This window comes from Schistocerca americana, chromosome 2, assembly GCF_021461395.2.
Source record: "Schistocerca americana isolate TAMUIC-IGC-003095 chromosome 2, iqSchAmer2.1, whole genome shotgun sequence".
NCBI lineage: Eukaryota > Metazoa > Arthropoda > Insecta > Orthoptera > Acrididae > Schistocerca > Schistocerca americana.
In genome coordinates, this window is record NC_060120.1 from 606,024,129 (window position 1) to 606,050,699 (window position 26,571).

Here is a 26,571-nt window from a genome sequence, read left to right on the forward strand (position 1 = left end):
TTGTAGAGACGTCTGAAATCCGTGTCTGTCCCACTCCCACCCACACCTTGCTTGTCATCACTGTTGCCACCTGCCTCTATACCAACATCCCTCATGTACATGGTCTGTCTGCTGTTGAACATTTTGTCAGTCAGCCCCACCTGATTCCACTCCTATGACACCCTTCATACTCACTTACCAACAACTACTTTACTTTCGAGGGGAGACACACAAATAGATCAGGGATACAGCCATGGGAACCAGGATGGCTCCTTCATATGCTAACCTTTTCATGGGTCACTTGGGAGGGGGAACTTTCCTGGGATTCATAAGTCTTCAGCCCCTGGTTTGATTTGGATACATAGTGACATTTTTACCATATGGACTCATGGTTAAACCTGTTAAAATTCCTAGACTCTCTGAATACCTTATCCCAATTAAATTTCACATGATCCTATTCAAAGTCACATACCACTTTCATTGATGTTGATCTCGTCCTCACCGAAGGCCAGCTACACACTTTCGTCCACATTAAACTGAACAACAAAGAACAGTATTTACATTTTGACAGTTGCCATCCTTTCCATGTCAAATGTTCCCTCCCATACAGCCTTGGCATCCAAGGCAAACTTATTTGTTCAGACACAGACTGTTTACAGCAATACACCACCACTCTCGCCTCAGCCTTCACTGCACATAATTACCCCACCAGCCTAGTTCAAAAGTACATTTCCCAGGCCATCATATCCAATCCTGGTACTGTTGATACATCCATAAAACAACTTCAGAGCACACCACTGGTGACTCAGTATTATCCTTGTCTGGAATGTATTAATCACCTACTTCAACAGGGCCATTACTTCCTAAAGTCATGCCCTGAAATGAGATACATTCTGTCTGAGATTTTACCTACCACACCTAGAATAGCTTCTTGTCGCTCTCCCAATCTCTGCAATATTCTTGTCAGACCCTGCACTCCTTCTGCACCCATCTTCCTACCCTATGGCTCCTACCCCTGTGACCGTCCCCGCTGCAAGACTTGCCCTAAGCACCCTCCTACAACCACCTATAGCATCCCTGTAACTGGCAAAACATATACCATCAAAGGGAGAGCTACATGTGAAACGACACATCATATCCCAGCTGTTATGTAAACATTGTTTGGCCTTTTACATTGGCATGACTACCACCAAATTATCAATTAGAATGTATGGGCATAGACAGAGGGTGTATACTGGCAACATGCAATATACTTTTGCAGAGCATGCTCTACAACATGACAATCATGACCTCAGCACCTGTTTCACCACACGCACCATCTGGATTCTTCTCCCAGAGACCAGTTTCTCATAACTACGCAGGTGGGAACTAGCGCTACACCATTTCCTTGGTTTTTGCCACCCAGCTGACCTTAATTTATGTTAATTCCTTCTGTCTCAGCATTTCTTCACAGTAACTACTCCTTGCTTTACTCTGTTTTAGTTATCTGTGTCTTTCATTGTCTGACCTGTCTTTTTTTTTGCTGTCCCGCTCTCACCTCTGTTATGTAAATGCACTTAGCTTTTCATTCTTATCAACTCATGCATGATGTTCAAGCAGTTATCTCTGTCTTGCATATTACTCATGTTGCTTTAAGCTCTCAGGTTTTCAAATCTTGTCCGATGCAATCCCCAACATTCAGTCTTTCCTTCTCATCCCCTGCGGTAAGTCTTCCCAGACCTGCAGTTCTGGGTGACTTTCCCAAAATCCACCTCTTTTCCTCGACCCCTCCCATCCATTTTCTTCATCCCTCTTCCTTCCCCTTCAACCCCTCTGCCTGAAGAAGGAGCCACTGGCTCTGAAAGCTTAGCTAATTACAACTGCCTTTTGTGTGTGTGGTTTCTGCCATCGCTTGGTGAGTAGATTTCCTATCTATCCAGTTAAATTACTTTGTCAAAAATTGATTGTTTTTGTTATTAAATTGACATTATTTATAACAACAAAAACTCAGATTTTGCACTGCTAACAGGAATTACAAACCCAGAATTGAGATATTCAGACCATTTACAGGAGTAGTGTGTAATAAAATTTGACTTTAATTTGAGTTTCCACTGTATGTTTGTCAGCAATGATTTGCATGAGAAAAAGAACTTTAATTTCATCCTAAACAGGAAAGCAGATGTTATACATCAGATTGCATTTGTATTGTGTATTTACATGTACATCACACTTCAAGTGAAACTGACCCTTATTGTTTGCAACGAGTAACACTAAAGTAGTAGCACCCTAGTTAAAGAATTTCTAGATCCTTGAAGAGGGCTCTGCATTGTTGCCCTTTATTGCAATGCCTGAGATCATTCTGTAAGGGTAGAAATATGCAAAATATGATAGCTTTATTGTGTGTAGATCAAGACAATAGAATACATATAGTGCAAAGTAGGTCTAGAGAGTTTTGATCAGCTTATCAGTGTGTTACTTTCCTTTTAAATTATTATTTAAGGAGATACAAAGGAATTTTAACTCTGAAGTTTGACAACAGACTAACTAAATCTATTTGTGGGCCTATAAACCCCACTGATAGTTTTCAGCTCAAAAGCACAGATGTTATTGAGAACTTTACATCACTCTGTCTCAAATCCTCCATATAAGCACCCATACTATACTACATTTTTTCGAACTATGCACTGAAATCAAGACCTCTATTCATTAACATTCTTAGTGCTTTATTTAATTGTTCACATGTGCCTTTGTCTTCTCAGCCCAAAATATTGTGATATTGGGCTAAATCTTAAAATTGCCACAGTGATACCTGCCTGACTCCATAAAGACATTCATCACTGCCAAAAGACTGGCTACTTCTTGAGCTGACCATTGGTCTCAGAAGTGGACAGTCAAGTGAAACATTAAATCATATTTGTAATGTTATTCACACACAAGGCCAATACACAATTATTCCAGTGAATATATTCCATCCCAAAAATGTGATTCTGAGACAGCAATTTTTAGTCTTCCCAGTCCCTTCTTGGAAATTCCTGGAGTCCATAACTTCCTTGATATCTATCACCAATCTTCTATGTGGTTGACTCTATTTCCTTTTTTCCTCCCATGAACAACCTCCATACCTTCTTTGGCCATCTGTTCATTCTAAATGCTGACAACACAGTAACCTCTTCCTCTCAATATCTTCCATTATGCACCCTTCCTCTGCCTTCACTATTTGGTTTTCTTCATTTCTGGTGTAGAGTTTACTTGTTGAATGACATGTTTTCCTATCCAATTTCATTTGTAATATCTTCTGTGTTAGGTAGAGTGACACCTAGATATTTAAAATAATAACCTTTAATACCAAAAATCTGCAGCCTCTAAATCATATTGTTTGCCACCACTCACAACCATACTTTTCTTTGCCTTTATTTTTAAACTTCATTTGCCATATTCTTTGAAGAGTTTCCTCAGCATGTAGCTAGTCATCACAAACTTCGGCAATTATCACTTCAACATCAGTGAATACAAGAATGTTTTCAACCATAAATTCCTGCAGATTTGAGAATATATGGAAGTTAGATGCCAAATCTGCAGAATAAGTTGGATGTTTCAACTCTTGCTTCATATTGCGCAGTTTTCTCATGACCAAAGCGCCTTTGTCAGCAAATGCACTGCCCTTGTGAAAGATGACTGTTCTCTGTTTCAATCCAGACCTCTTCTCACATATTGTCTCATCCATTTGAACCAGAAGACTTCCTTAGAATTCACCAGTTATTGTTTAATTAGTAAAGGACAAATGAGTAAGAGAAATCCCTTCTTCATGCCAGAAATTTCTAGCCACAACTATTCTGGCAAATGAGATTGATCCAAACCTCTTCTCATATATTGCTTTGTCCATTTGGACCAGAAGATTTGCTTAGTATTCACCAGTTACTGTTTAATTTGTGAAGGACAAATGAGTAATAAAAATCCGTTTGCATCCCAGAAATTTCTAATCACAAATATTCTGGCAGTTGAAATCAACCTAAGCTGAGTGACCAACTTTCATCCAGTTTTGATTGCTGTCCCTGTGATAAACTAGAAGGCCACATGTCATTCACAGTAACACACTGACAAACAAAATAAGTTGTTCTCTATGTTAAATGACTCAAACATTGGTGAGAAATTTATATTCATGTTTGCTTTAGTTTGGCATTCCCTACAAGCAAGGCCCATGACAAAGCTCTCTCTCCTTTAATCATTCATATAAAATATACCATACTCCTTATGATATGCCAATGGCATCAGCTACTATACACTTATTTCATAAACGTGTAATATTACAGTGTGTTACAAAAGGTATGACCAAACTTTCGGGAAACATTCCTTACACATACAGGAAGAAAAAGTGTTAGATGGATAGGGGCCCAGAAACATATTATTTTCATATTAGATCTCATTTTCCACTTCTCTTCATAATCATGCTAATTACAAGAAATGCACAGAAAGAGAATGTACCAGGATTACGTCAAACATTTTCTTACATTACATGTTTAAAATACCCTCTTGGTTTCATTTGGTTAGAATGTTCAATAAGTTGTAATTCTTACATTAACCATGAGTGCGTGTTGTTCCAATGGAACAAACGAAACAATGAAATGTGACTCGCTTCATTGCTCTACTAGCATCAGCACATAGCACCAACTGTTAAATGTTCATCATGGCCTGCAGAAGCAAGTAGCTTCGCTGTTTGTTCATCATGAACTTGGTTCCCAATATATTGCAATGGGAGTGTACTCAAATGCTGAGTTGGCACATGCTCATTTACTGTTCGGATTAGCAGATGGGGAGTACTCAATGTTTGTATTGCAAGAGATTTCCAGAATGTCAGTGCCCCAGTAGAAGGATGTCTGAAGCAATTGATAGTCACTGTAGGGAGCATGGGGCATTTAATCCTACTAATTGTGACTGGAGGAGGCCTAGAAAAATGAGGACGTCTCAACTATATGAGGAACGTTTTTGTGCAGTTGATGACAACCCTAGTGTCAGCGTAAGACAATCATCTGCAACAAGTAATGTTGATCATGTGACAGTCTGGAGAGTGCTACATGAGAACCTGCTGTATCAGTACAATGTACAGCAAGTGCAGGCACTATCAGGAGCTGGTTTTCCTGCATAGGTATACTTTTGCAAATGGTTCATTCAACAATGTGTCAACACTCAGTTTACTGCAAATGTGTTGTTTACAGATGACGCTATATTTCTTGAAGAGTTGTGGAAACTTAGTTCTCACATGGAAATAAAGCATTTTCAGACCTATATCTACACAGGGTGAATCACCTAAAACTTGCAGCACAGACATGGCAGAAATGGAAAGTGCAATTCATGTAAGGTTTTCATAGAAAGGATTGGTAGTCAGGAGCTCACACTGTCAGCCAATATACAGATTGTAATAATAGTTACAAAACCTATTTTTTGTGCAAACATACACTTTTTTATGGATCAACACCCATTGACACTAACAAATTACAAGTAAGGTAAATTAGAATTTCGGTTCGTTTGTTGCAAGATTCTAGAGAAGATTTTCCCTTAATCATTTAGATCACCTACTACTTTAAGTGTCACATTTCCTAATCTAATTCCCTCAGCATCACCTGATTTAATTCGACTACATTCCATTATCCTCGTTTTGCTTTTGTTGATGTTCATCTTATATCCTTCTTTCAAGACACTGTCCATTCCATTCCATTCAAATGCTCTTCCAGGTCCTTTGCTGCCTCTGACAGAATTACAATGTCATTGACAAACCTAAAAGTTTTTATTTCTTCTCCATAGATTTTAATCCCTACTCCAAAACACTCTCAGGTTTCAAGAAATATGTAATAATTCCAACTGCAAAGAAGCCAAGTACTGATAGATGTGAATACTACTGAACCATCATTTTTATAAGACATAGCCGCAAAATACTGACAAATTATTTACAAAATAATGTAAAAGTTGACTTCAGGGAAGAGTAGTTAGTGGTCTGGAGAAACACGACTGGCAGTATTGACCTTCCAACTTCACTTAAAAGATAGGTTAAGGAAATTTAATCCTACATTTACAGTATTTGTAGACTTAGAAAAAACTTTTGACAATGGTGACTGGAATACAGTCTGAAATTCTGAAGGTAGCAAGTGTAAAATACAGGGAACAAAAGATTACCTACAATTCGTACAGAAACCAGACTGCATTTATAAAAATCGAACGACAGGGAAGGGAAACAGTAGTTGAGATGGGAGTGACGCAGGGTTGTAGCCTAACTCAAATGTTATTCAGTCTGTACACTGTGCAAGCAGTAAAGGAAATGCAGAAGTATGGAAAGGGAAGACACTAAAATCATGTGTTTTGGTATTTGGACTGCACAACAACTGATGATGGGCGAAAGAGAGACAATGTAAAATGTAGACTGGTATAATAAAGTACGTGCTTATGAAGAAGAGAATTTTGCAACTATTGAATATAAATGTATTAGTGAGTCTTTTCTGAAGGTATGGGTCTTGAGCGTAGCCTTGTATGGAAGTGAAATGTGGAGCATAAACAGTTCGGACAAGGAGAGAATAGAAGCATTTATGAAGCCTGTCTAAAAAGTATCCGACTTTTGATATTCCCGCGGAAAATAGAGACGATAGTGTGGCGCCACTGTTCGCAGTAAAGGAAGAGACCTTTATGTGCATGCATGAATTTTGTCCCCGTCTTCCAGCACGTCAGTCGCTGCCCGCCGGTCGCCAAGTGAGGTGCTACACAACGTGTTCGTCAGATTACCAATTCTCTTAAGATGACTGAATGTGTTGAGCAAAGATACTGCATCAAATTTTGTTAAAAGCTTGGTGATTCTCAAAGCGAAACAATTTGTAAGATTCAGCAAATGTTTGGAGAAGATGTGATGGGTGTTATAACGATATGTTTACGTAATGTGTACACATAAACATACAGTTATAAATGTCCCCGTTCGTAGCCACTAATTATAACAATATGTTTACTTTTGTGCTGTAACATATAGCTATAATCAGCGGTGGAAACATATTTGCGAACGCCGACCGTGTGCGGCTGTTTCTTGTTGGATCGTCTGATCAGTCGGAAGTTGCATTGCGGAAGAGAGTAAATGCCTATTCAAAATATAATTATTTTTGGATAGCTCAACATGAATTTCCCAAGGGACCGTAGTTTATCATGCATTTACCAGTAGAATATGGCGCGGAGAAAATATTTCGCCGCATGCAACTTCCGTCCGAACTCGACGAAAGAATTCGTGACTGTGAACTCTCTATTTGGCAGAAACATAAAGAAAATTAAATAACTTCATGAAGGAGTGAGACATAGATTCTATATTAAATAAATAGTCCATACACCAGTTCCATTTAAATCTGAATTTATGGCAATTAATAGACGAACTTACACTGCAATGAAGGATTTAACATGGATGCCGTTTTGACTGGCACTTCTCGTATTGAAAACAATTCCTTTGACGTTTTCACATACACGTCGCACAATAAATCTACTGCTAGGCACTTTTAGTATTACACATTTACTTTACACTAGAACAATATTATTTTTAACAATAATAATACGGCGGCAAGACATGCGCGTCCGACACACGTTACAGGAGACAAGAGAAGAATGAGTAACTGTTCATCGAGAATATCTCGTACATAAAAAAAAAAAAAAAAAAAAAAAAAAAAAAAAAAAAAAAAAAAAATGTGTAAAAAGTGTTCTTCTTCTGTCCGTTTTTCGCGCCGCGGTTTTCAAAGTCAATAACGCACAGCATCTCTGACGGCGCTTCGACAATAAACAAGTTACGTCACAGGTCGTTCACCTTTCACATTCTCGCAACATTATTTGCTAACTGTAACTGTTGCCGAGCGACTGCTCGATTAGTGAATGATTTAAAATGATAAGGCAATCACATAATGTTACAGTGTACACGAATTAAGGAGTGTTCAACCGATTCAAAAATGGCTGCACATCGGCGGAGAGTGACCAGCGTTCTGGCAGACCCCAAACTACTGGCTACAGCTGTTGCTGAGACGGTGCAAAATTTGGTGATGCCAGATCGTCATTTAACCGTGCGGGAGATTGTCCAAGAGGTTGGGGTGAGTAAAGCTTCTGCACATGCCGTTTTGTGTGATGATTTGAACATACACCGAGTGGCTGTGGAATTCGTGCCCAAATTGATGTCGCCGGAACAAAAAAGACCTCCATTTGGACATTGCACAGGACCTTGGACATTGCACAGGACCTTCTGGACACCAACACTGATCCTGGGTTTCTGAACACCATGATAACTGGAGATGAGTCATGGGTGTAAGGGTATGACCCAGAAACAAAAAGACAGTCATCACAGTGGAAGCATCCTGAGTCTCCAAGGCCGAATAAAGTGCGACAGGTGCAAAGCAAAATCAAGGTGATGCTGACTGTCTTCTTTGATGTCTGTGGAATTGTGCATCACAAATTTGCACCATAAGGACAAACATTGACAAAGGAGTACTATCAAGATGTTCTCCGGCGACTCTGTGACACAGTTTGGTGCGAAAAACCAGAAATGTGGACAGCAAAAAACTGGCATCTGTATCACGGCAACGCCCCCACACATTCATCTCACTTGATCCAAAATTTCTTGGCCAAACATGGAATTACAACCATTTCCTAACCTCCCTGCTCTCTGGACATGGCTCCTTGACTTCTGGTTGTTTCCAAAATTGAAGACGCCACTGAAAGCATCCCGTTTTGGGAGTGGAGAAGAGATAATGTGGAACATGACGATGGAGCTGAGCACCATTCCAAAAGAAGACTTCCAGAGGTGTTTCCGGCAGTGGAAGGATCGGTGGGCTAAGTGTATGCAAGCACAAGGGGCCTACTTTGAAGGGGATTAGGGTCCCAACCCCGTCAGGTATAAAATGTGGTGCTACAGAAGTATGCTGACAATTAGATGATGTAATGCTACCCTGTACTACCTATAATTGAAAAATGGTTGAATAACTGATGATGTAATAAAAGAACAGTCACAGTTCTGTTGGTGAATACCAGACATAGAATCAATTAAGATAAATTGCAGGGCATGGGTGCATGAACTATCTGATTAACACTGAACAGTTTTGAAAAATTCCAATTTGGAACTAATTGAGGAGAGCCCTGGTATATATTACAAATAGCTTCTTTACTTCCTTGCAAAAAAAAAAAAAAAAAAAAAAAAAAAAAAAAAAAAAAAAAAAAAAAAAACTGGTGGTTACAATAGGGATAGCAAGAAATTAACTCCACATCTTCAGCAGTTTCAACTAAATAAAATTCAGATGTATAGGCTCCAATTAACTCCTGGGTAATGAACTAAAATGGAAAAAAATAGCACTCTAGGAACTGTTGCCTATTATGAAGCCTAACTTCTCCATGTGACACAGTCTTCTCCAATGGCATGTTGACAAGAGCTTAATTGATAGACTGCAAGCAGTCAGCATAGGACTCAGCCATCTCTCGTTGATGGGAACTGCCCACAATGGCCCTGGATTGGCTTAAATTGTCACTGCTCAGGAAGAGACATACTGCCCCTAGTCACTCGTGGCAGGGTGGAGGCATGGTTTTTGAGGTGTGGCTGGTGAACTCTTGCTAGGATGCCTGCCAAGATACCTGGTGATCTGCAGCTTTCAGTGCACCTCCTTGTGGATTTGTATTTGATGTTCCCATGTGGCTGCTAAGGGGTGTGCCAGCATCACGTGCATCGTAACTGTCATGAGGTTGTGGCTGGTGCCCCTGATCAACACAGTAGTTTTGGAGACTCAATGTTGAAAATAATATTCATCTTTTGATTGCTATAGTTGTTGCTCATTGTCCTAAAAATAAATGGGGTATGATTTCTGTGAGAGGGTACCTGGATCTTGAAAGTGTTTAAGTACAATATGTAAAATAATGTAACCATGTGTAAATGTTAACTCGTTAAAAATGAAACACCGGCTGAAGTCAATTTGGTACTTATTCTTCACTTTTAAATAACCACAAATTTTTCCACATTTTTTGATACATTTGACTCCTCCATGGTACACTACCAACTCTTCACAGAGAAAAGTAACATAAACTGAAGATACAAAAGTTTTATTTCAATAGCTCACAGGTTGGGTGTATACGTGGACAAGGGAAAAATTCCCGGATTTTTCGGCTAAAAATACACTTTCTCTCGGGTGAAAACACGCTTTTTCCGTGTTAAGTGACAGTGTAATTTCCCTTATCAATCCTTTGAATGGTTAAGGTTTTTTATACACGGGCGTAGAATTTCCCGACACTTTAGAAAACGAAACTCGGAGAAAAAGACACGTTTTGGAAATATTTTTTATGTGCGGCAACATGTACGTTGCATATTTACGAAAGTATACATTGGAACTCCACCAAACGGCGCTTGTAACTTTCCGAATCATTGAAATCGAGATTGCGATGTGTTTCTGTAAGCCAGTCATAGCCTATGTCATATGATCTCGGCAGCCGATGACAGCGGATATTCAGAGCATAGGACACGTGATGTAATCAGCCAACAGCAACATCACTGTTACGTAGCACGAACACACAAACAGGGAAAGTTAATAGTTTACATTAATATATATAGTTTTGATGCAAGAAAAGCAAAGCTTTCACATATAATATTGGTCTCTAAGGTTAATAAGCTGCAAGAGAAGCTAAAATTTCACATATAATGTTGATCTTTTTTGCGCGTGCTACACCTTAAGAATCACACAAATGTGCCAGTAAAATTTTTAATAATGACAAATGTCCGATCTTTAGGGTTCGAAATTCTTCTAAATGGCTTGTCATTAAAGATCTGATTATTAAATGTGAGTCAAACGCTCTGTGATTTAACAAATTCATGGTACATTCTCGCACATAGTTCAACTTACGTGAAAGGATATTTACTTTGAAAGTAATGTTTTTCAAACCACCTTTCGCAATATTTTCCCGCGACCTGTAAGAAATAGGTTCGTTTCAGCGTACATTCTCGCACATAGTTCAACTTATGTGACAGGATATTTGCTTTGAAAGTAACGTTTTTCAAACCACCATTCGCAATATTTTCCCCCGACCTGTAAGAAATAGGTTCATTTCAGCAGTTGCCAGAGAGCGCAGATAACACATGTCACCGCGCTTGCGCAGCTACCATGACGTAGGAATCCCGTATGTAAGTACGTGTAAAACATTAAAAGATCATACGTTATGTCATAAAAGAAGCAAGACATCAGAGGATACTCGAAGAGCATCGGAATTTCGTGAACCATATTAAAATGTGCACATTTAAAGTGCCTACTTAAAGTGCACATTCATATGTCCAGATTCCTAATCACGTAGACCTCGACCTGATATTAAGCTTTTCAGTGTGGTTTTCGGGATGTAAATTTTCTTGGAGCACCAGTACTGTATTATATCATGTTTGGTTCTTTATTATTGCCTAATGCTATATGTGCTAGAAGATGAAAACGTGCACTTTGAAATGCAGCGAGCAGTTGAAACTAGCCAGAACTGTGGAGTTAAACATTTCGTTTCAAATGCATTGACTGCCTCTGCGGAAAAAGTTAATAAAAGTCAAATTTCTTTAACAAACCGACAAAAATAACTTCATTGTTCTGCAAGACGATTAATGCTTGACATTCAGAAAGGTGATGATAAAATAAAATCTGAAACTAATGACATATTTTAGCCTTCCGTAATTATGTGAATGTATTTTAATTCACTTGATAGCTCCCGGCCACGGATATCTGTTTTGTTTCCATTTGACGTGAGAGTAAACGAAGGGGAAACAGCAAAATCGCTGAATGTAAACATGTGTCACGTGGAGACTATTCACTGTAACTCACCAGACTGCTCTGCGCATCAGCCTCGGATCTACGATATTTGCGAACCGGGTCAATACTTAAAAAAAAAAGAAATAATAATAAAAATAAAATCGAATTTTCAAAAATATGTTCATCTTGTAGCGCATATCTTTCTGAAAAGTCTGAAACATAAAACGTATGTGTTCGAGGAAATGTAAGACATGTTCGTAAGAGTGCCAAAGTGCAGTGCCACGCCTCTTCATAAAGCATTCTTCTATCGCACGTCACTGTATTTCGCTCTGTGGAAATGAAACGTGTATATTTTGCAATGGATGCCATCAAACTATATTCAGGACAGCGCAAATTGAAATGTCCTGTGGTGCCTCTCCTGCTCCCAGTCGCCGGTTTGACAGCATGCCGCTCATTTTTTTTTAAAAAAAAGAAAAAAAAATTAAAATAAATCCTCGCAATTAATAGCGGATGGGATTATTTGTAATCGGGAGAACAAGAACTCGTCAGAAAATTCGCACTCTTCATTGCCTATTAGCAAATAACTTGCTGTTTTGTGTGACATAAAATTAAATATAGGATACATAAAACCAATAAAGAAAAAGAGACAATCAAGAAAGTACACATTTCTTCAATCCTTAGCTCCTAGCATTTTTTTCTCTCTAATCTTGCTACAGCTTTACATGGCAAGCTTTCCTTTCTGTGGAAGAATCTATTACATCAAAGCGCGTCAAACGATTCACTACATGGAAAAACGAAATGTCGTTATCTAATCCTGAGAAAGCAATGAACACAAATAATACCCAAGACTGGTGTGGTTTCTCGATCAGATTACGTCTATTTTGTCACTGCTTGCTAGATAAAACAAAAGAGGCCTTTCTAATATTGGAGCAATTTTGTAAGACATACCAAATAAACGAGACCGTTTTGGCACAAATGGCCATTTTTATAACACGACAGAATATAATTCACGAAGTGCCAATATCAAATGCCTATTAGGCCTACTACAAGCAAAAAGCTTTATGTTAGGAAATAGTTTCACATTTCATTCATACGCACCAGCTTCTCAATCATGAGATCGAAAAGTAGTATTAAGAAATTTTTATATACGTTTGGAATCGTCTTATTCTTCCATAATTTGTGTGATGTCCCCGTTTCTTCTCCTTCCTTGTTCTGACAAACAATCTTGTCATCATCAATTCTGCGGCTATTCCTGCCATTGTCAAAATTTGTTCGCCGATTAATTTCACTAACCTTGCCAGAATCACAGGTTTAATTATTCCGCGATTGTTTTCCGGTTAGGCGTTAGTACGTGTTCGTACAACACGTTTTCCAAAATAGAACTTGCGGCTGCTAGCCGGGACTGTACAACTGGTCCTTACCAGTGAAGCGATTTGGCCAAAAATTTTCTGTAAAAATTTCATTTTCTTGGGTACACCGAGAAAATAGTACGTAATCTTTCTCACCTATTATTCCTGTCAAAAAAATGGCTCTAAGGAGCACTATGCGACTTAACTTCTGAGGTCATCAGTCGCCTATAACTTAGAACTAATTAAACCTAAATAACCTAAAGACATCACACACATCCATACCCGAGGCAGGATTCGAACCTGCGACCGTAGCGGTCGCTCGGCTCCAGACTGTAGCGCCCAGAACCGCACGGCCACTCCGGCCGGCTTATTCCTGTCAGTAGTTTATTTCCATTCTGGTAATCTGAATCTATGGATTTCGCTAGTAGTTATGACAACGCTGATCATTCGCAAACCCAATCAACCACATAATCAGACAGCGATTGGCATTCATCCGTTCGGCTTTATTCAGCTCAGCTCGTATAGCCCCTCCCCTTTCGTCTGCGGAAAGTTTATTTCTGGATGTGACGAGGATTCTCCTGACAGAGACTTCACGTACACTATGCACGCTTCCAAAAATCAACTTATGATTCATTCAGAAATCAACTTAAAATGTGTTCAAAAATGTTCAGAAACCAACAGGGAATGAATAATCGATAGACAAAAGTGCGCTGGATGCTAGGCGCTTTGTGAAACAAGTTTTTTTTCCCCTCGAGAATATGAATTTGGCGCCCCCTTTTCCCGGTAGCATCTGGCCGCTTGCTGCGACTGCTTGCACAGTCAACAGCCACATTCTTGTAGCCAGAAGCGGGAGAATCTACTGCTCAAACGCGACTCAACTGCGCATGCGCATGAGCCCGCTCGTAACTGCTATAACGAATCTAATGTACACAGTTGTGGCTTCACGCTCATTGGAGGCAGTTTCTTGTTATGAAGCATTGCATAGTCTTCCTAAAGCCTTTGACATATTTTCAATTGGCAGACGCTTGCATGATCACTGTGTGTCGTTGTTGTATATGGCGCATTTCCTTTACAATTTATTTTCGTTTTTTCTCTCGTTTATGTTTTATTGTTGAAGTATTATTCTGTAGTAGCGGGATACAGTAATATCCTTTGTTAGAGTATCGGTTCTTACCAGTCAAAATTACAAAAATTTAACTGAAAACTCAAACAATGAAAAATTCCAGGGAATTCTAAAAATATCCCGGGTTTTTCCGTTTTCTCCCGGATTAAAAAATTCCAGGGTTTTTCCCGGATCGTATACACACTGACAGAATATGATTCATGCGGATATTTGTTCACAGATGATGTGAATAGTTCACATCAAATAGTAAATACTTTTTGTGAAGTTTTAGTGTAGAAACAATAAGTTATAATGGGTCTCTTGACAGTTTTATATGTCATAAAGATCAAAATTCTCTGCTGGTGAGTGATAAATGGAAATGCAATTAGCCACATATAATAATCAATGTTCTCAGAAGAAACTCAAAAATACAGACTTACGTCTTTGGATTAAACGAGGATAAAGAAATATGACAAAGTAAATATGGATCCCCAAACATTAAAATAAACTCACATTGACATAATACTCATTACCAATGTTATGAAACATATAATATCAAAAGGTGCACCATGTCACACAATTAGTAACAGCTGTATCGCCACGTACAATATTCCAGACACACACCTGTGGGCTTGTTATAATGTGTAGGTAAGTTACCAAATGAAAACATACTGAATAAAACTGGGGAGAAAGGAAATTTGTGGCATAACTGGACAAGAAAAAATTTGTTGACAGGACACATCTTGTGGCATCTTCAAGGAACTATTAAACTGATAATAGAGGGAAAGGGGGGGAGGGGCACAGGGGTAAAATCGGCAGTGGCTTGACTACAGTAAGCATTTTCAAATGAATGTAATTTGCTGTAGTTACACAGAGATAAAGAAACTTCCACAGGATAGACTAGAGTGGAAAGCTGCAGCAAATCAGCCTTCGAAGTGAAGATGGTGTGTGAGTCATTCTCAGTCTGAGTGACCTACATACAAATTCTCTCGTCGGCTTTTATATGTTTGCTGGCATTACCATAATCTTAAAAAAAATTACATTTGCAGTCATTTGTCCACAGGCCTAGTACCTCATTACTGTAACATACCACTAGATGAGCCAAAAGAAAATGGCACAACCCACTGAGGTGCATACTGAGATATGTCCGTATGAGCACTATACTCTTAAGTTTGAACTCCTGTTCACTATAGTTCTTGTTTAATTAGAGAAGTTTTACAGTACAGTTTTCCTTAAACAATCAGAGCACTGAAGAAATGTCTATTCATACCGCTTGCTATACTCCTTTGATTTCCCTTATTCATTAAGTTATCCCTTTCATCTCCACTGACATCAAACTCTGTGATCTTCACAAGATTAAATTCTTGAAGTTAAGAAACAGGTAAAAGTAGGCCAGTGTGTTATCAAAACACTGTTAACAACAGCAATGAACATAACTCTGTAAACCCAGTTTTTTAACAGTCACAAAATAGAGAGGTGGGTGTTTGATGATGCTGCACCAGCCAATTTGAAAATACCAGGCATATGAAGAAAAGAATTGTGACTATTAACTTCACTTAGGAAGGATATTGAAATATGAGGGTCTAGAATCAAAACAGCTGAGGACAATGTGAAGAGACAGAATGCACACATGCCTAAATTTTGCAGAGTGTGTGTGTCCCAAATTACCTCTGAAAAAGGCTGGCACACAAGGGCACAAAATAAAACTGTAGTGCCCACCACAGAAAATACAAACTTAATACATGTTAATGTTATCATAGTGATAATTCTGGCCTAGATTGTCTTTACATTATCTGTCCCGTAGACTTTGTACTGAATGAATAAGTCAAATTATAACAACTAATCTCCATTTTAGATCTGCTGCTGAAATATATTGAAAAAAGAATTTTATTTTCACAAGAATGGTATTGGTGCATGACATGAATGTTAAGTGATTGAGAGATTTCTCCACGAGACAGGTTTTAATAAAAGAATGAAGAAAGTGCAGATACAAAGATCACAGTCAGTAATAATAATAATAATTTACATAGCTACATTTTCAGTGAATGAAGGTGGATGCTCTTAAGTAGTACATGGGACAAGGTTAGCTTCAAGCCATGTACAAGTTTTACAACTACTTGTCCATGATGATAAAGCAACAAATTTTTTAACATAAATCCTACAGGAGATTTGTCAAAATTTGTATTGACTATCTGTGGCAGGTTTGAACATTACAGCCAATGCACTGATCAATTTGTTGGTTTTGTTCCACAAATGCAGAACTTGACAAAGAATGATAATTTGTTTGATGAAGACTGAATCCAATCAGTGGAAGGCACTTTGATGGGTAAATGGAACAATGGGATTGACAAGACTTTTCAAACAATGAGTGAATATTGTGTATTGGACATTGTTATGGAATGTTAAAATAAGACTTATTTCTTACTAAAGTTTAAATCCTATGACAAATATTAATGTACATATGGCAATGCTGTAGAGTATTATTTCAAATGACAAGTTTGGTAATAAAATATTTTCTTTTAACAATTTTCATGAGAGTAAGACATTGGCTTCTTGTGGGTATAGGAGAGGGAGAGGGGGAGAGAGAGACCACAACGTGGATACATTGTAAACAATTTATTTCAACAACAACAGATGAATTCACATACAAGAAACAGATTTTTCTTTTTGTAATGACACACGCTAACAGATGTATCAAAAGTCATCTGTAACTTAATAATACATTTAAAATTCCACTAATACTCCAACAATTCCATTAACAATGAATCACAGGCATCATCTTATGAAATGACAATAATCATTTTGCAGTCCAATTCCAATATCTTGTGGAAGAAATAATGGCACTTGGTACCACGAAACACATACTCCAGCCTTCAACTCTTCATTAAAAGAAAGATGCTTTACAATTATATCATAATTGACAACTCTTCTATGTCAAGTGTTCTCTACTCAAATGAATAAATTACCTATACAATCAAATTATAAAGATTAACTTTTATAAAAAAAGAAAAACAGATTTTAAGAGATTAGAAAACTTATATGAGGTAACAGGATTGCTTCAGAAAATCCTCTCAATGTTTAAGCTGAGAGTATGCTTGTACAATACCTTAGAAAAGGAACGAAATAATGTTAAACAAGTATCAGATCATTGCAGGTATTTTATTAAAAACATGATTTCCTAAAAGTAAATAATTTTACAGAAACAAATGTCAAAGTTCAGTGGAAAGATTAACAAATATACTCATCTACAGTTTTTACCTTTCTCCTTACACAGGTACGTTATACATCTTTAAATAATACTAAATGAAAATGAACACATTCATACTAATGCATAAATATGAAACACTCCATTATCTGAAGAAAAATATATTTTTATTGGAAATTTAGTGTAATCAATCCATTATAATGTGTTTGTTTATATGACTTACACACAACTCTCCGCACTTTCCAGATTTGTAGAAAAAACAATCACAAAATATTAATATTGTTCTCAATGCCACCACAACACATGAGAGGAAGAGAAATTTCTCAGTAAATCAATTATGATCATGATGATCACCATCATCTAAATTTATATATTTGGCAAGATAAATTGAAACAATAACAGAAACGTATCTCATCTCTGTCACACACGGAAGATTTTTCACAATTTTTGTAATGTTTAACATATCCAACTATCAATTAAAAGCACCATCTTACACGACCATCTCTCTCTCTCTCTCTACACACACACACACACACACACACACACACACACACACACACACACAAAATATTACACCTAGCACCCTCACTAACCGACTGGAACAAGTACCGAATACATAAAAATCAAGCTACTGTCAAAGTACTTCTAAAGTCTTTGTGAATTAAGAGAAATGCATGCATCAGATACGTATAGTTCTACAAAAAAATTCTATTCTCCTTACTGTCAATACTACCTACATATCATGTCAGGATGCATATACAACTGCTTAAATAAGCTGTAATAGCAACTGCAATAAATACTAATATTACTAGTAGCAGTAAGAAAAATAACAATTGTAGCCACTAAATGAACTATCAGTTACCTGAAGGTTGGACTGAAGAGATATTGGTGGAAACAAATTAGAAGTGGTCTTATTCACAAATCATTGCATTCACAGTATATTGTGACCCTCTCATTCCTGGGAGCCTTTAAGCACAGTGATCGCTGACAATTAAAAATCTATAGTGTTCCAACTACTTGAGACTGAAACATACGGTGCGTAAATGAGAAGTATGAAAGAATATACTAGAGTGGTATAGTGAAAGTGTGTATATGTGTGCGCATGCATGCGAGTGTGCGCATGCAATGTTGAAACCAAAGTCACTAAAATTGTACCAAGTGGTCAAGATACAATACTAAAACTAAAGGCTGGAGCACAGCATACAAATGAAGAACAACAAAAATAGAAGGCAAATTATGATCAATATTGAAATGGGGACATCAAAATATATGCTGAGTACAGCGTGAGACCAAGAGGGAACACACTGTTTCATCTGGCAGCCTCAATCAAACTGGGCGGCAGCAGCAGCAGAATATGGAATATCAAAGACAGGCGTCTTGCATGCACTGTGGTAGTAATAACTAAATGCTGCTTAAGGCTTTTGATAAAACCAAACGCAAAATAATGTTGCAACTAAAAGCCAACCACATACTGGGAGACCATATACATACACCTGTATGTTATATCACAACAAAGGCATATTTGCAACGTACATACTGTTGTCCTATACAACACCATTCAAACTGCTTTAAGAAATTATGAAAGGGACAGGTATGTCTTATGTTTTACTTATTTGTCACTTTCATCATTACTACTTCCCTGAACACAGATAAGTGTTGTGAAAATTGTCCACTCTGGGTTGTATGTAAATTATCATACATCATTTACAGGTGCCATACATTTCAGTAAAATTTTCCCCTGAAAAATTTTTTTTTTTAGTCCTCAACTCTCACTCGTATGACATTTCAACACTTAGGTCTTCATTTTCTTACCTTGATCTATTATTCCATTTACTCATGTAACTGAAATGCTACGTATCACTTACTCAGTATGTAGTTGTCCAACATTTTGGTAAACAATAGTTCTTCTAAACCTCCGAGAAATGATGAGTACAATGTCTGCAATTTTACTCATCTTAAAAAAATAAATAGTTCCTTAAATTACTCCTACTTCAGCACTGTGTAGAACATTTTTCAGTCATAATAGTTCCAATTCTTACCTTACAAATATAAAAAAACTAAATTTGTGCAAATAAAATAGTTGAAGAACTTGCATAAAAGATTTGAAATTTATGAATAAAGATGTGTCATTGCAAACTTATATACTAGTTTTTCAGGGCACCTTACTCATTAACTTGCATAGTTTTCCATGTACAATAAAATTTACCTCATACAGTATCATCAGAACATTTCCTGCCAACTCTAAAAATGCTAAGGTTTCATCTCTACCTGACTGTTAATAATATTTTGTATTTTGTTATGTATTGGACAGAATAATGAGCTCAGTATTGTACTTTGAACACTTAATTGTAATACCGGTATTTATAATCATTCCATTCTCTTTAGGCCTACTTTTTTTCTTTCCACAACAAGTTCCCATCTGAAACTTATTTATCACCAATGTTACAATGAAGTATCTGATGAATTTTCCTGATGTGAACTTATAGAATGCTGCAATGCCATGGGTGTTAACCATTCACGAGGCAAGCAGCGCTGGAGAAAAGGAACACACGAGCTGAAGTACGCCAGTCGGTTCACCCAAGATGGTATCTCTTGACCACAGAGAATCTGTAACCAAAAAAAGTTGAATCTCAAGCTCACTCAGAACATGGATCTCAGCTTGCAAATAATTTCCATACAAAACTTGCTTTGGTAAAAACTAGAGCACCACATACTGTGAGGGGGGGGGGGGGGGGGGGGGAGAGAGAGAGAGAGAGAGAGAGAGAGAGAGAGAGAGAGAGAGAGAGAGAGAGAGAGAGATAAGAATCATGTGACAGACTGAAACACGAATTAGAAAACATATTCTTATGGTATGACTAAACTCAAACGACAGCATTGTGATATGACCAAAGCTCTCAGTCAGTCAGATTTTCTAAATACAGCACTAATCAAGCAAGCACGGGTAATGCGCTGAACATTAGCTGCAATATATCTTACTGATTAATAATATTTTTGAGAAATTATATGAAGATACAATAATTAAAGCATCTGCATCCTGAATTGATAACACTCTCACTCTCTACAATCTGTATCTCTCAAGTACACAATCTGCCTACTTCTTTTAAAATTAAAAGATCTTTACATTAAATTTACTGTAGATCAAGATCTTTTTCCATTTATTGGTGGGTTAAGGACAAAATGGGCTCAACCTTGTATGAAAAATATATTTTCATGTGCAAAAAAATCAAATGAGACCACAGTCCTCACACAAAAACACTGATATAATGAGATGGAGCTGAGCAGAATACTACATGTACCTCTCCTCTGCTTTTGGTGGTGAAGAAGAAAGTCCAGTATGATCTGACTTACTTTTCTGATGGGTACATTAAATGACTTGAGAGTGAAGAGTTGGAGGAGAATGGGTATTTTTTGATTACAACTCGTCTGCTTTAGTGCCATTTGAAATGTGTGTAGCTCTGTCCCAATTTTGGTAAAATGTTAAGTGAACCATGAGGACATGTTTAAATAATAATACAGTACAGGTAATGAAGTTTTTGTCCTTAGGTGTATGTAGCGGGTAGAGTGCCATACCCCTGACCTTTCGATTAAGAGTCATAATCTATCCAGCACCAAATGTCACTAATTCTTGAATTGTGTGACTTCAAAGTGGCATCATTATTTGACATTAATTTATAGGATCGTGATCCATTGGAAAGAAGGAGGTAGGTGAGGTGTTGCCATTCAAATTACTGCACTGAATCCTACCTAGTCCCTGGAAAAGCTATGGAAAAAAAAGTTGAGACTTTTGTAAGGCTGAACAAGTTGTTTTTGCAATGTTATCTACAATTTAAACTGACTTGAGTGAAATTACTCATATAATTGTTCGAGTACTCTGTGTTTTATTACATTGACAAGAGGCAGGGTTCTGCCCGTGCTACCATGGTAGGCGATAAGTACGCGAGAGCAAATCTGCAGCTTGTACCCAGTGAGATGTTGATACTGTATGACAGTCCTCTTATCACTCTTATTTTCAAGACAATGTTGGCATATTGTAAAGTGATAGTGCTAAAAAATTATATTTTAATGCAAAAATTTCGTATTTAACTTGCACAGATTACCCCTTTCTGGAAAGCAATACATAAAATACAGTAGTTTTCAGCCAGCATCTGGTCAAGTTTTACACAGGGGCATCAACATGCTGCTTCTTTTTGCGATGTAGCAGAGATGTTCCCAATATATGTCCTTGGCAAATTGGAGGCAGACAATGGGAGCATAATATGTAGTTGCCAATGATCAACTGTTAGCTGGAAAGTATGAACTGCTCACAATATGTGAATAGTCTTTCATTCACAATCTGCTGTAGCCACACATTGAGGTTTCAGCTTTATGTAGCTGTTAATGGACTCGTATAAATCGGAGAACAGTTGTTGTGACAATGGACATACAAATTAGTTTGTATAAAGTATGGAACTTTGTTATTGGTGACACACAAAGTATTTATGTTGTGTCAATGGCCTTTTATTCCTGATTTAGTCTGAAATATGGAATATTAATTGCTGTCATGGACTGATATGAATTACTTGATTATGTCGATAGCCCTTTCATTATATTCACCTTATTTCATATCTTGGCACTTATTAAACACACACACCAATGCATGCTGCTTTCATCTGTGTCATAATGATGATGTGGCACGTTTGTGGATCTTAGGCATCCTCAACAAACATAATTAAAACGTTCTTGGTGACAAGTCCAAAAAGTGTCAAGACTGGATTCAAAAGAAATTGTGGAAGTAATTGGACTTAGTCACAAAACTCACTCATAGAAATTTGTAAGTGATTGTGTACAATTATTTTGGTGAATGGTGACTGTTATAGTTTTTCTACAGCTCTCTTACATTACACAATGGCACACGATGCAGTAAAAGTCAAAAACTCAAGTGATACATGTATTTTATTTGTGAGAATGAACAGCTAATTGGTTAATTTCAAATGATAAGGATATTCATGCAGAAAACATATCAAAGAAGCAACTACACAATATTACATGTATAATTCACCGATAGAAATCCTTGGGTAACAGAAGAAATATTGAATTTAATTGATGAAAGGAGAAAATATAAAAATGCAGTAAATGAAGCAGGCAAAAAGGAATACAAACGTCTCAAAAATGAGATCGACAGGAAGTGCAAAATGGCTAAGCAGGGATGGCTAGAGGATAAATGTAAGAATGTAGAAGTTATCTCACTAGGGGTAAGATAGATTCTGCCTACAGGAAAATTAAAGAGACCTTTGGAGATAAGAGAACCACTTGTATGAATATCAAGAGCTCAGATGGCAACCCAGTTCTAAGCAAAGAAGGGAAGGCAGAAAGGTGGAAGGAGTATATAGAGGGTTTATACAAGGGCGATGTACTTGAGGACAATATTATGGAAATGGAAGAGGATGTAGATGAAGATGAAATGGGAGATACGATACTGCGTGAAGAGTCTGACAGAGCACTGAAAGACCTGAGTTGAAACAAGGCCCCGGGAGTAGACAACATTCCATTACAACTACTGATGGCCTTGGGAGAGCCAGTCATGACAAAACTCTACCATCTGGTGAGCAAGATGTATGAGACAAGCGAAATACCCACAGACTTCAAGAAGAATATAATAATTCCAATCCCAAAGAAAGCAGGTGTTGACAGATGTGAAAATTACCGAACTATCAGTTTAATAAGTCACAGCTGCAAAATACTAACGCGAATTCTTTACAAACGAATGGAAAAACTAGTTGAAGTGGACCTCGGGGAAAATCAGTTTGGATTCTGTAGAAATGTTGGAACACGTGAGGCAATACTAACCTTACGACTTATCTTAGAAGAAAGATTAAGAAAAGGCAAACCTACGTTTCTAGCATTTGTAGACTTAGAGAAAGCTTTTGACAACGTTAACTGGAATACTCTCTTTCAAATTCTGAAGGTGGCAGGGGTAAAATACAGGGAGCGAAAGGCTATTTACAATTTGTACAGAAACCAGATGGCAGTTATAAGAGTCGAGGGGCATGAAAGGGAAGCAGTGGTTGGGAAAGGAGTGAGACAGGGTTGTAGCCTCTCCCCGATGTTATTCAATCTGTATATTGAGCAAGCAGTAAAGGAAACAAAAGAAAAATTCAGAGTAGGTATTAAAATTCATGGAGAAGAAGTAAAAACTTTGAGATTCGCCGATGACATTGTAATTCTCAACGGAATGGACAGTGTCTTGAAAGGAGGATATAAGATGAACATCAACAAAAGCAAAACGAGGATAATGGAATGTAGTCAAATTAAATCGGGTGATGCTGAGGGGATTAGATTAGGAAATGAGACACTCAAAGTAGTAAAGGAGTTTTGCTATTTAGGGAGTAAAATAACTGATGATGGTCGAAGTAGAGAGGATATAAAATGTAGACTGGCAATGGCAAGGAAATCGTTTTTGAAGAAGAGAAATTTGTTAACATCGAGTATAGATTTAAGTGTCAGGAAGTCGTTTCTGAAAGTATTTGTATGGAGTGTAGCCATGTATGGAAGTGAAACATGGACGATAACCAGTTTGGACAAGAAGAGAATAGAAGCTTTCGAAATGTGGTGCTACAGAAGAATGCTGAAGATAAGGTGGGTAGATCACGTAACTAATGAGGAGGTATTGAATAGGATTGGGGAGAAGAGAAGTTTGTGGCACAACTTGACTAGAAGAAGGGATCGGTTGGTAGAACATGCTTTGAGGCATCAAGGGATCACAAATTTAGCATTGGAGGGCAGCATGGAGGGTAAGAATCGTAGAGGGAGACCAAGAGATCAATACACTAAGCAGATTCAGAAAGATGCAGGTTGCAGTAGGTACTGGGAGATGAAGAAGCTTGCAAAGGATAGGGTAGCATGGAGAGCTGCATCAAACCAGTCTCAGGACTGAAGACCACAACAACAACAACAATTCACCGATTCTTCCAACAACTGATTTAACAGACACATATGCCCTATTTTTCTAACACCAATGGTAAGTTCAGTTCCAGAGAATGGAACTTTATTCATGTATCCTGTCAGTCCAAGAAGTTTAAAGACTGAATTAAAAAAAACAGAGAAACATTAAGATAATGGTTTTAATGCTTTAAGTGTTCTACACTGTCTTGAATACAATACACAGAATTCATATGCCATGTAAAACTGTCAGTGAAGTCCTTCGGGATGTTATTCAACTTGCATGTCACAATGACTTGAATGTCAGTTATGTCATCAAAACATTGACCCTTCATGTTATTCTGTATTTTGTAGTTTTGTGGTAGATTCATGCTGATGACACAAAGGCTCATCACCCACGATGATTTTTTCCAGAAAAGAATAGTCAATATTTTGCATTTCAACCAAGTCACAGCCAGTGCCCACACCCCATGGTTTTTTTCAGGGATCAAGGAATGTAGGACAAACTTTGCGTACACTTTTCTTTTCTTTTCTTTTCTTCAAAACATTCTGGAGACTCTTGAACACATGATTTAGAGATGTTGCTCCATTGCGATTTATGATGCAGTTGCATGTCCTCTGCTTAACACTGCCTGCTCAGGTCAAACTGGTTGAATATACATCTGTTGTTTACAGTTGTTAATCCAAGCCACCACCATAATTACAGTGCTCTGAACTTTTTGGACAGACAGTGTAAAGCATATCTACGACTACACAACTCTGAAAAAGTAAACTTATTATCATATTAATGAATGACAGTATGACGGACTACAGTATATCACTGTTACTGCCATAATTATAATGGACAGAATGCATTGATACTTTTTCTAAGTCAACACACATATTATGCTCACCTGAGTGAAGGAGCCGGAGAAGTGATTGCAGTTCTTGTTCATTAAATGGTAACGATCTCCACGAAAATCTTTCCCAAGTTCTACTATTATTCTCTTAACTTCATCATCTGTGAAATCTGTGTTACCTATATGAACAGATTGTCTAGAAAACAAATATATTACAATAAATATTTTATAGCAAAAACCTATAACCAAACAATGTTTATTACAAATGGTAATTCACCTATACAACCAAAATTTTCATTCACAATGGTGTGCTAAAAAGTAATGCCTTCAATTTTTTTTGTGAAAACTTATACAGATTTTTGAATAATTCAAACACTGTTAACATTCTACATATTTATTATTCATTATATACATATTTGCAGCCGTCAGCCACTAGAGGGCTCCGATTGACACGGCAGAGTGTACCGTAATTATGCTGGTGTGCGAAAAACAGCATGCTGTAACCGAGTTTTGAATTTGAAGAGTCCATCCACACATGGAGCCCTTCTCCTTCAGCATGACAACTCCAATGGAATTCAGTTTAAGAGAAGCCTAAAGGATTTATTGGCGGGCCAACTCCTTCTACTCCATTGATGAATTTCTCAGTAGGACCAATTGGTGTGTGTGTGTGTGTGTGTGTGTGTGTGATATAACTTCTGCACCATTTCAGTGCAGTAATGTGTTCATTGTAAATAAGTGTTGTAGTAGTTCAGTGCAAAATTATTCTTTCATATAGTGTTCATTAAAAAAATGACGATCATTCCACTTGGGACCTGTGGAAGGTACATTAACTCATTTGTTTCAGTTGTAATTATTTGCCATGTATTGTTGTTTTTCTGACATGTTCCACATCCTGGAGGACCTCCTCACTATGGATCAATTGGAATGAAAGTATCTAATCTGATCTAATCCAGATGACACACAGGCACTGCAACGTCTACAACAATCCGACACCTTGAGTTCACTGTCATCAATCATCCTCCATGAAGTCCCGACTTGGCCCTATCTAATTTTCATCTGTTTCCAGAACTTACAGAGCACATTTGAGGACTTCACTTTGATAGTGATTAAGTGGAGCAAGCAGAGGTAGGTTGTAGCTCAGTCAACGAAGTCAAATATTCTACAGTGATGATCTCTTGTTGGGAGAAATTTGTTTGTCACCAGGATCACTATGTTGGGAAATAAGTATGTAGATATGAAGAACAAAGATGTAGAAAGTTAACATTTGTTTTATTTAGAAAGCTTTCCAAATTTTCACATGAAAAATTTGGAGGCATTACTTTTCAGCACACTCTCGTACACCATGAAACAGAACAAATGTAAACTTAAAAATTAGAATAACAGTACCATAAATAAATGCTACCAATTTAGTAACAGAGTAATGGAACATACATGTTTTCGG

The 26,571-nt window shown here is 37.5% G+C and overlaps 1 protein-coding gene across 2 annotated transcripts in view; it reads right to left on the reverse strand.

Annotated features, from left to right (window-relative positions):
- Nucleotides 1-16,769: 16,769 nt before the first annotated feature.
- Nucleotides 16,770-26,571, reverse strand: part of LOC124595379 (deubiquitinase DESI2) — a 124,605-nt gene continuing 114,803 nt past the window's right edge. For both annotated transcript variants that reach the window (XM_047134097.1, XM_047134096.1), the window contains exons 5-6: nt 25,185-25,326; nt 16,770-19,980 (exon numbers count right to left, since the gene is read on the reverse strand). In XM_047134097.1, the coding sequence (XP_046990053.1) occupies nt 19,816-19,980; nt 25,185-25,326 (307 nt within the window). In that variant the 3' untranslated portion in view covers nt 16,770-19,815. The remainder of the gene's footprint in view (nt 19,981-25,184; nt 25,327-26,571) is intronic.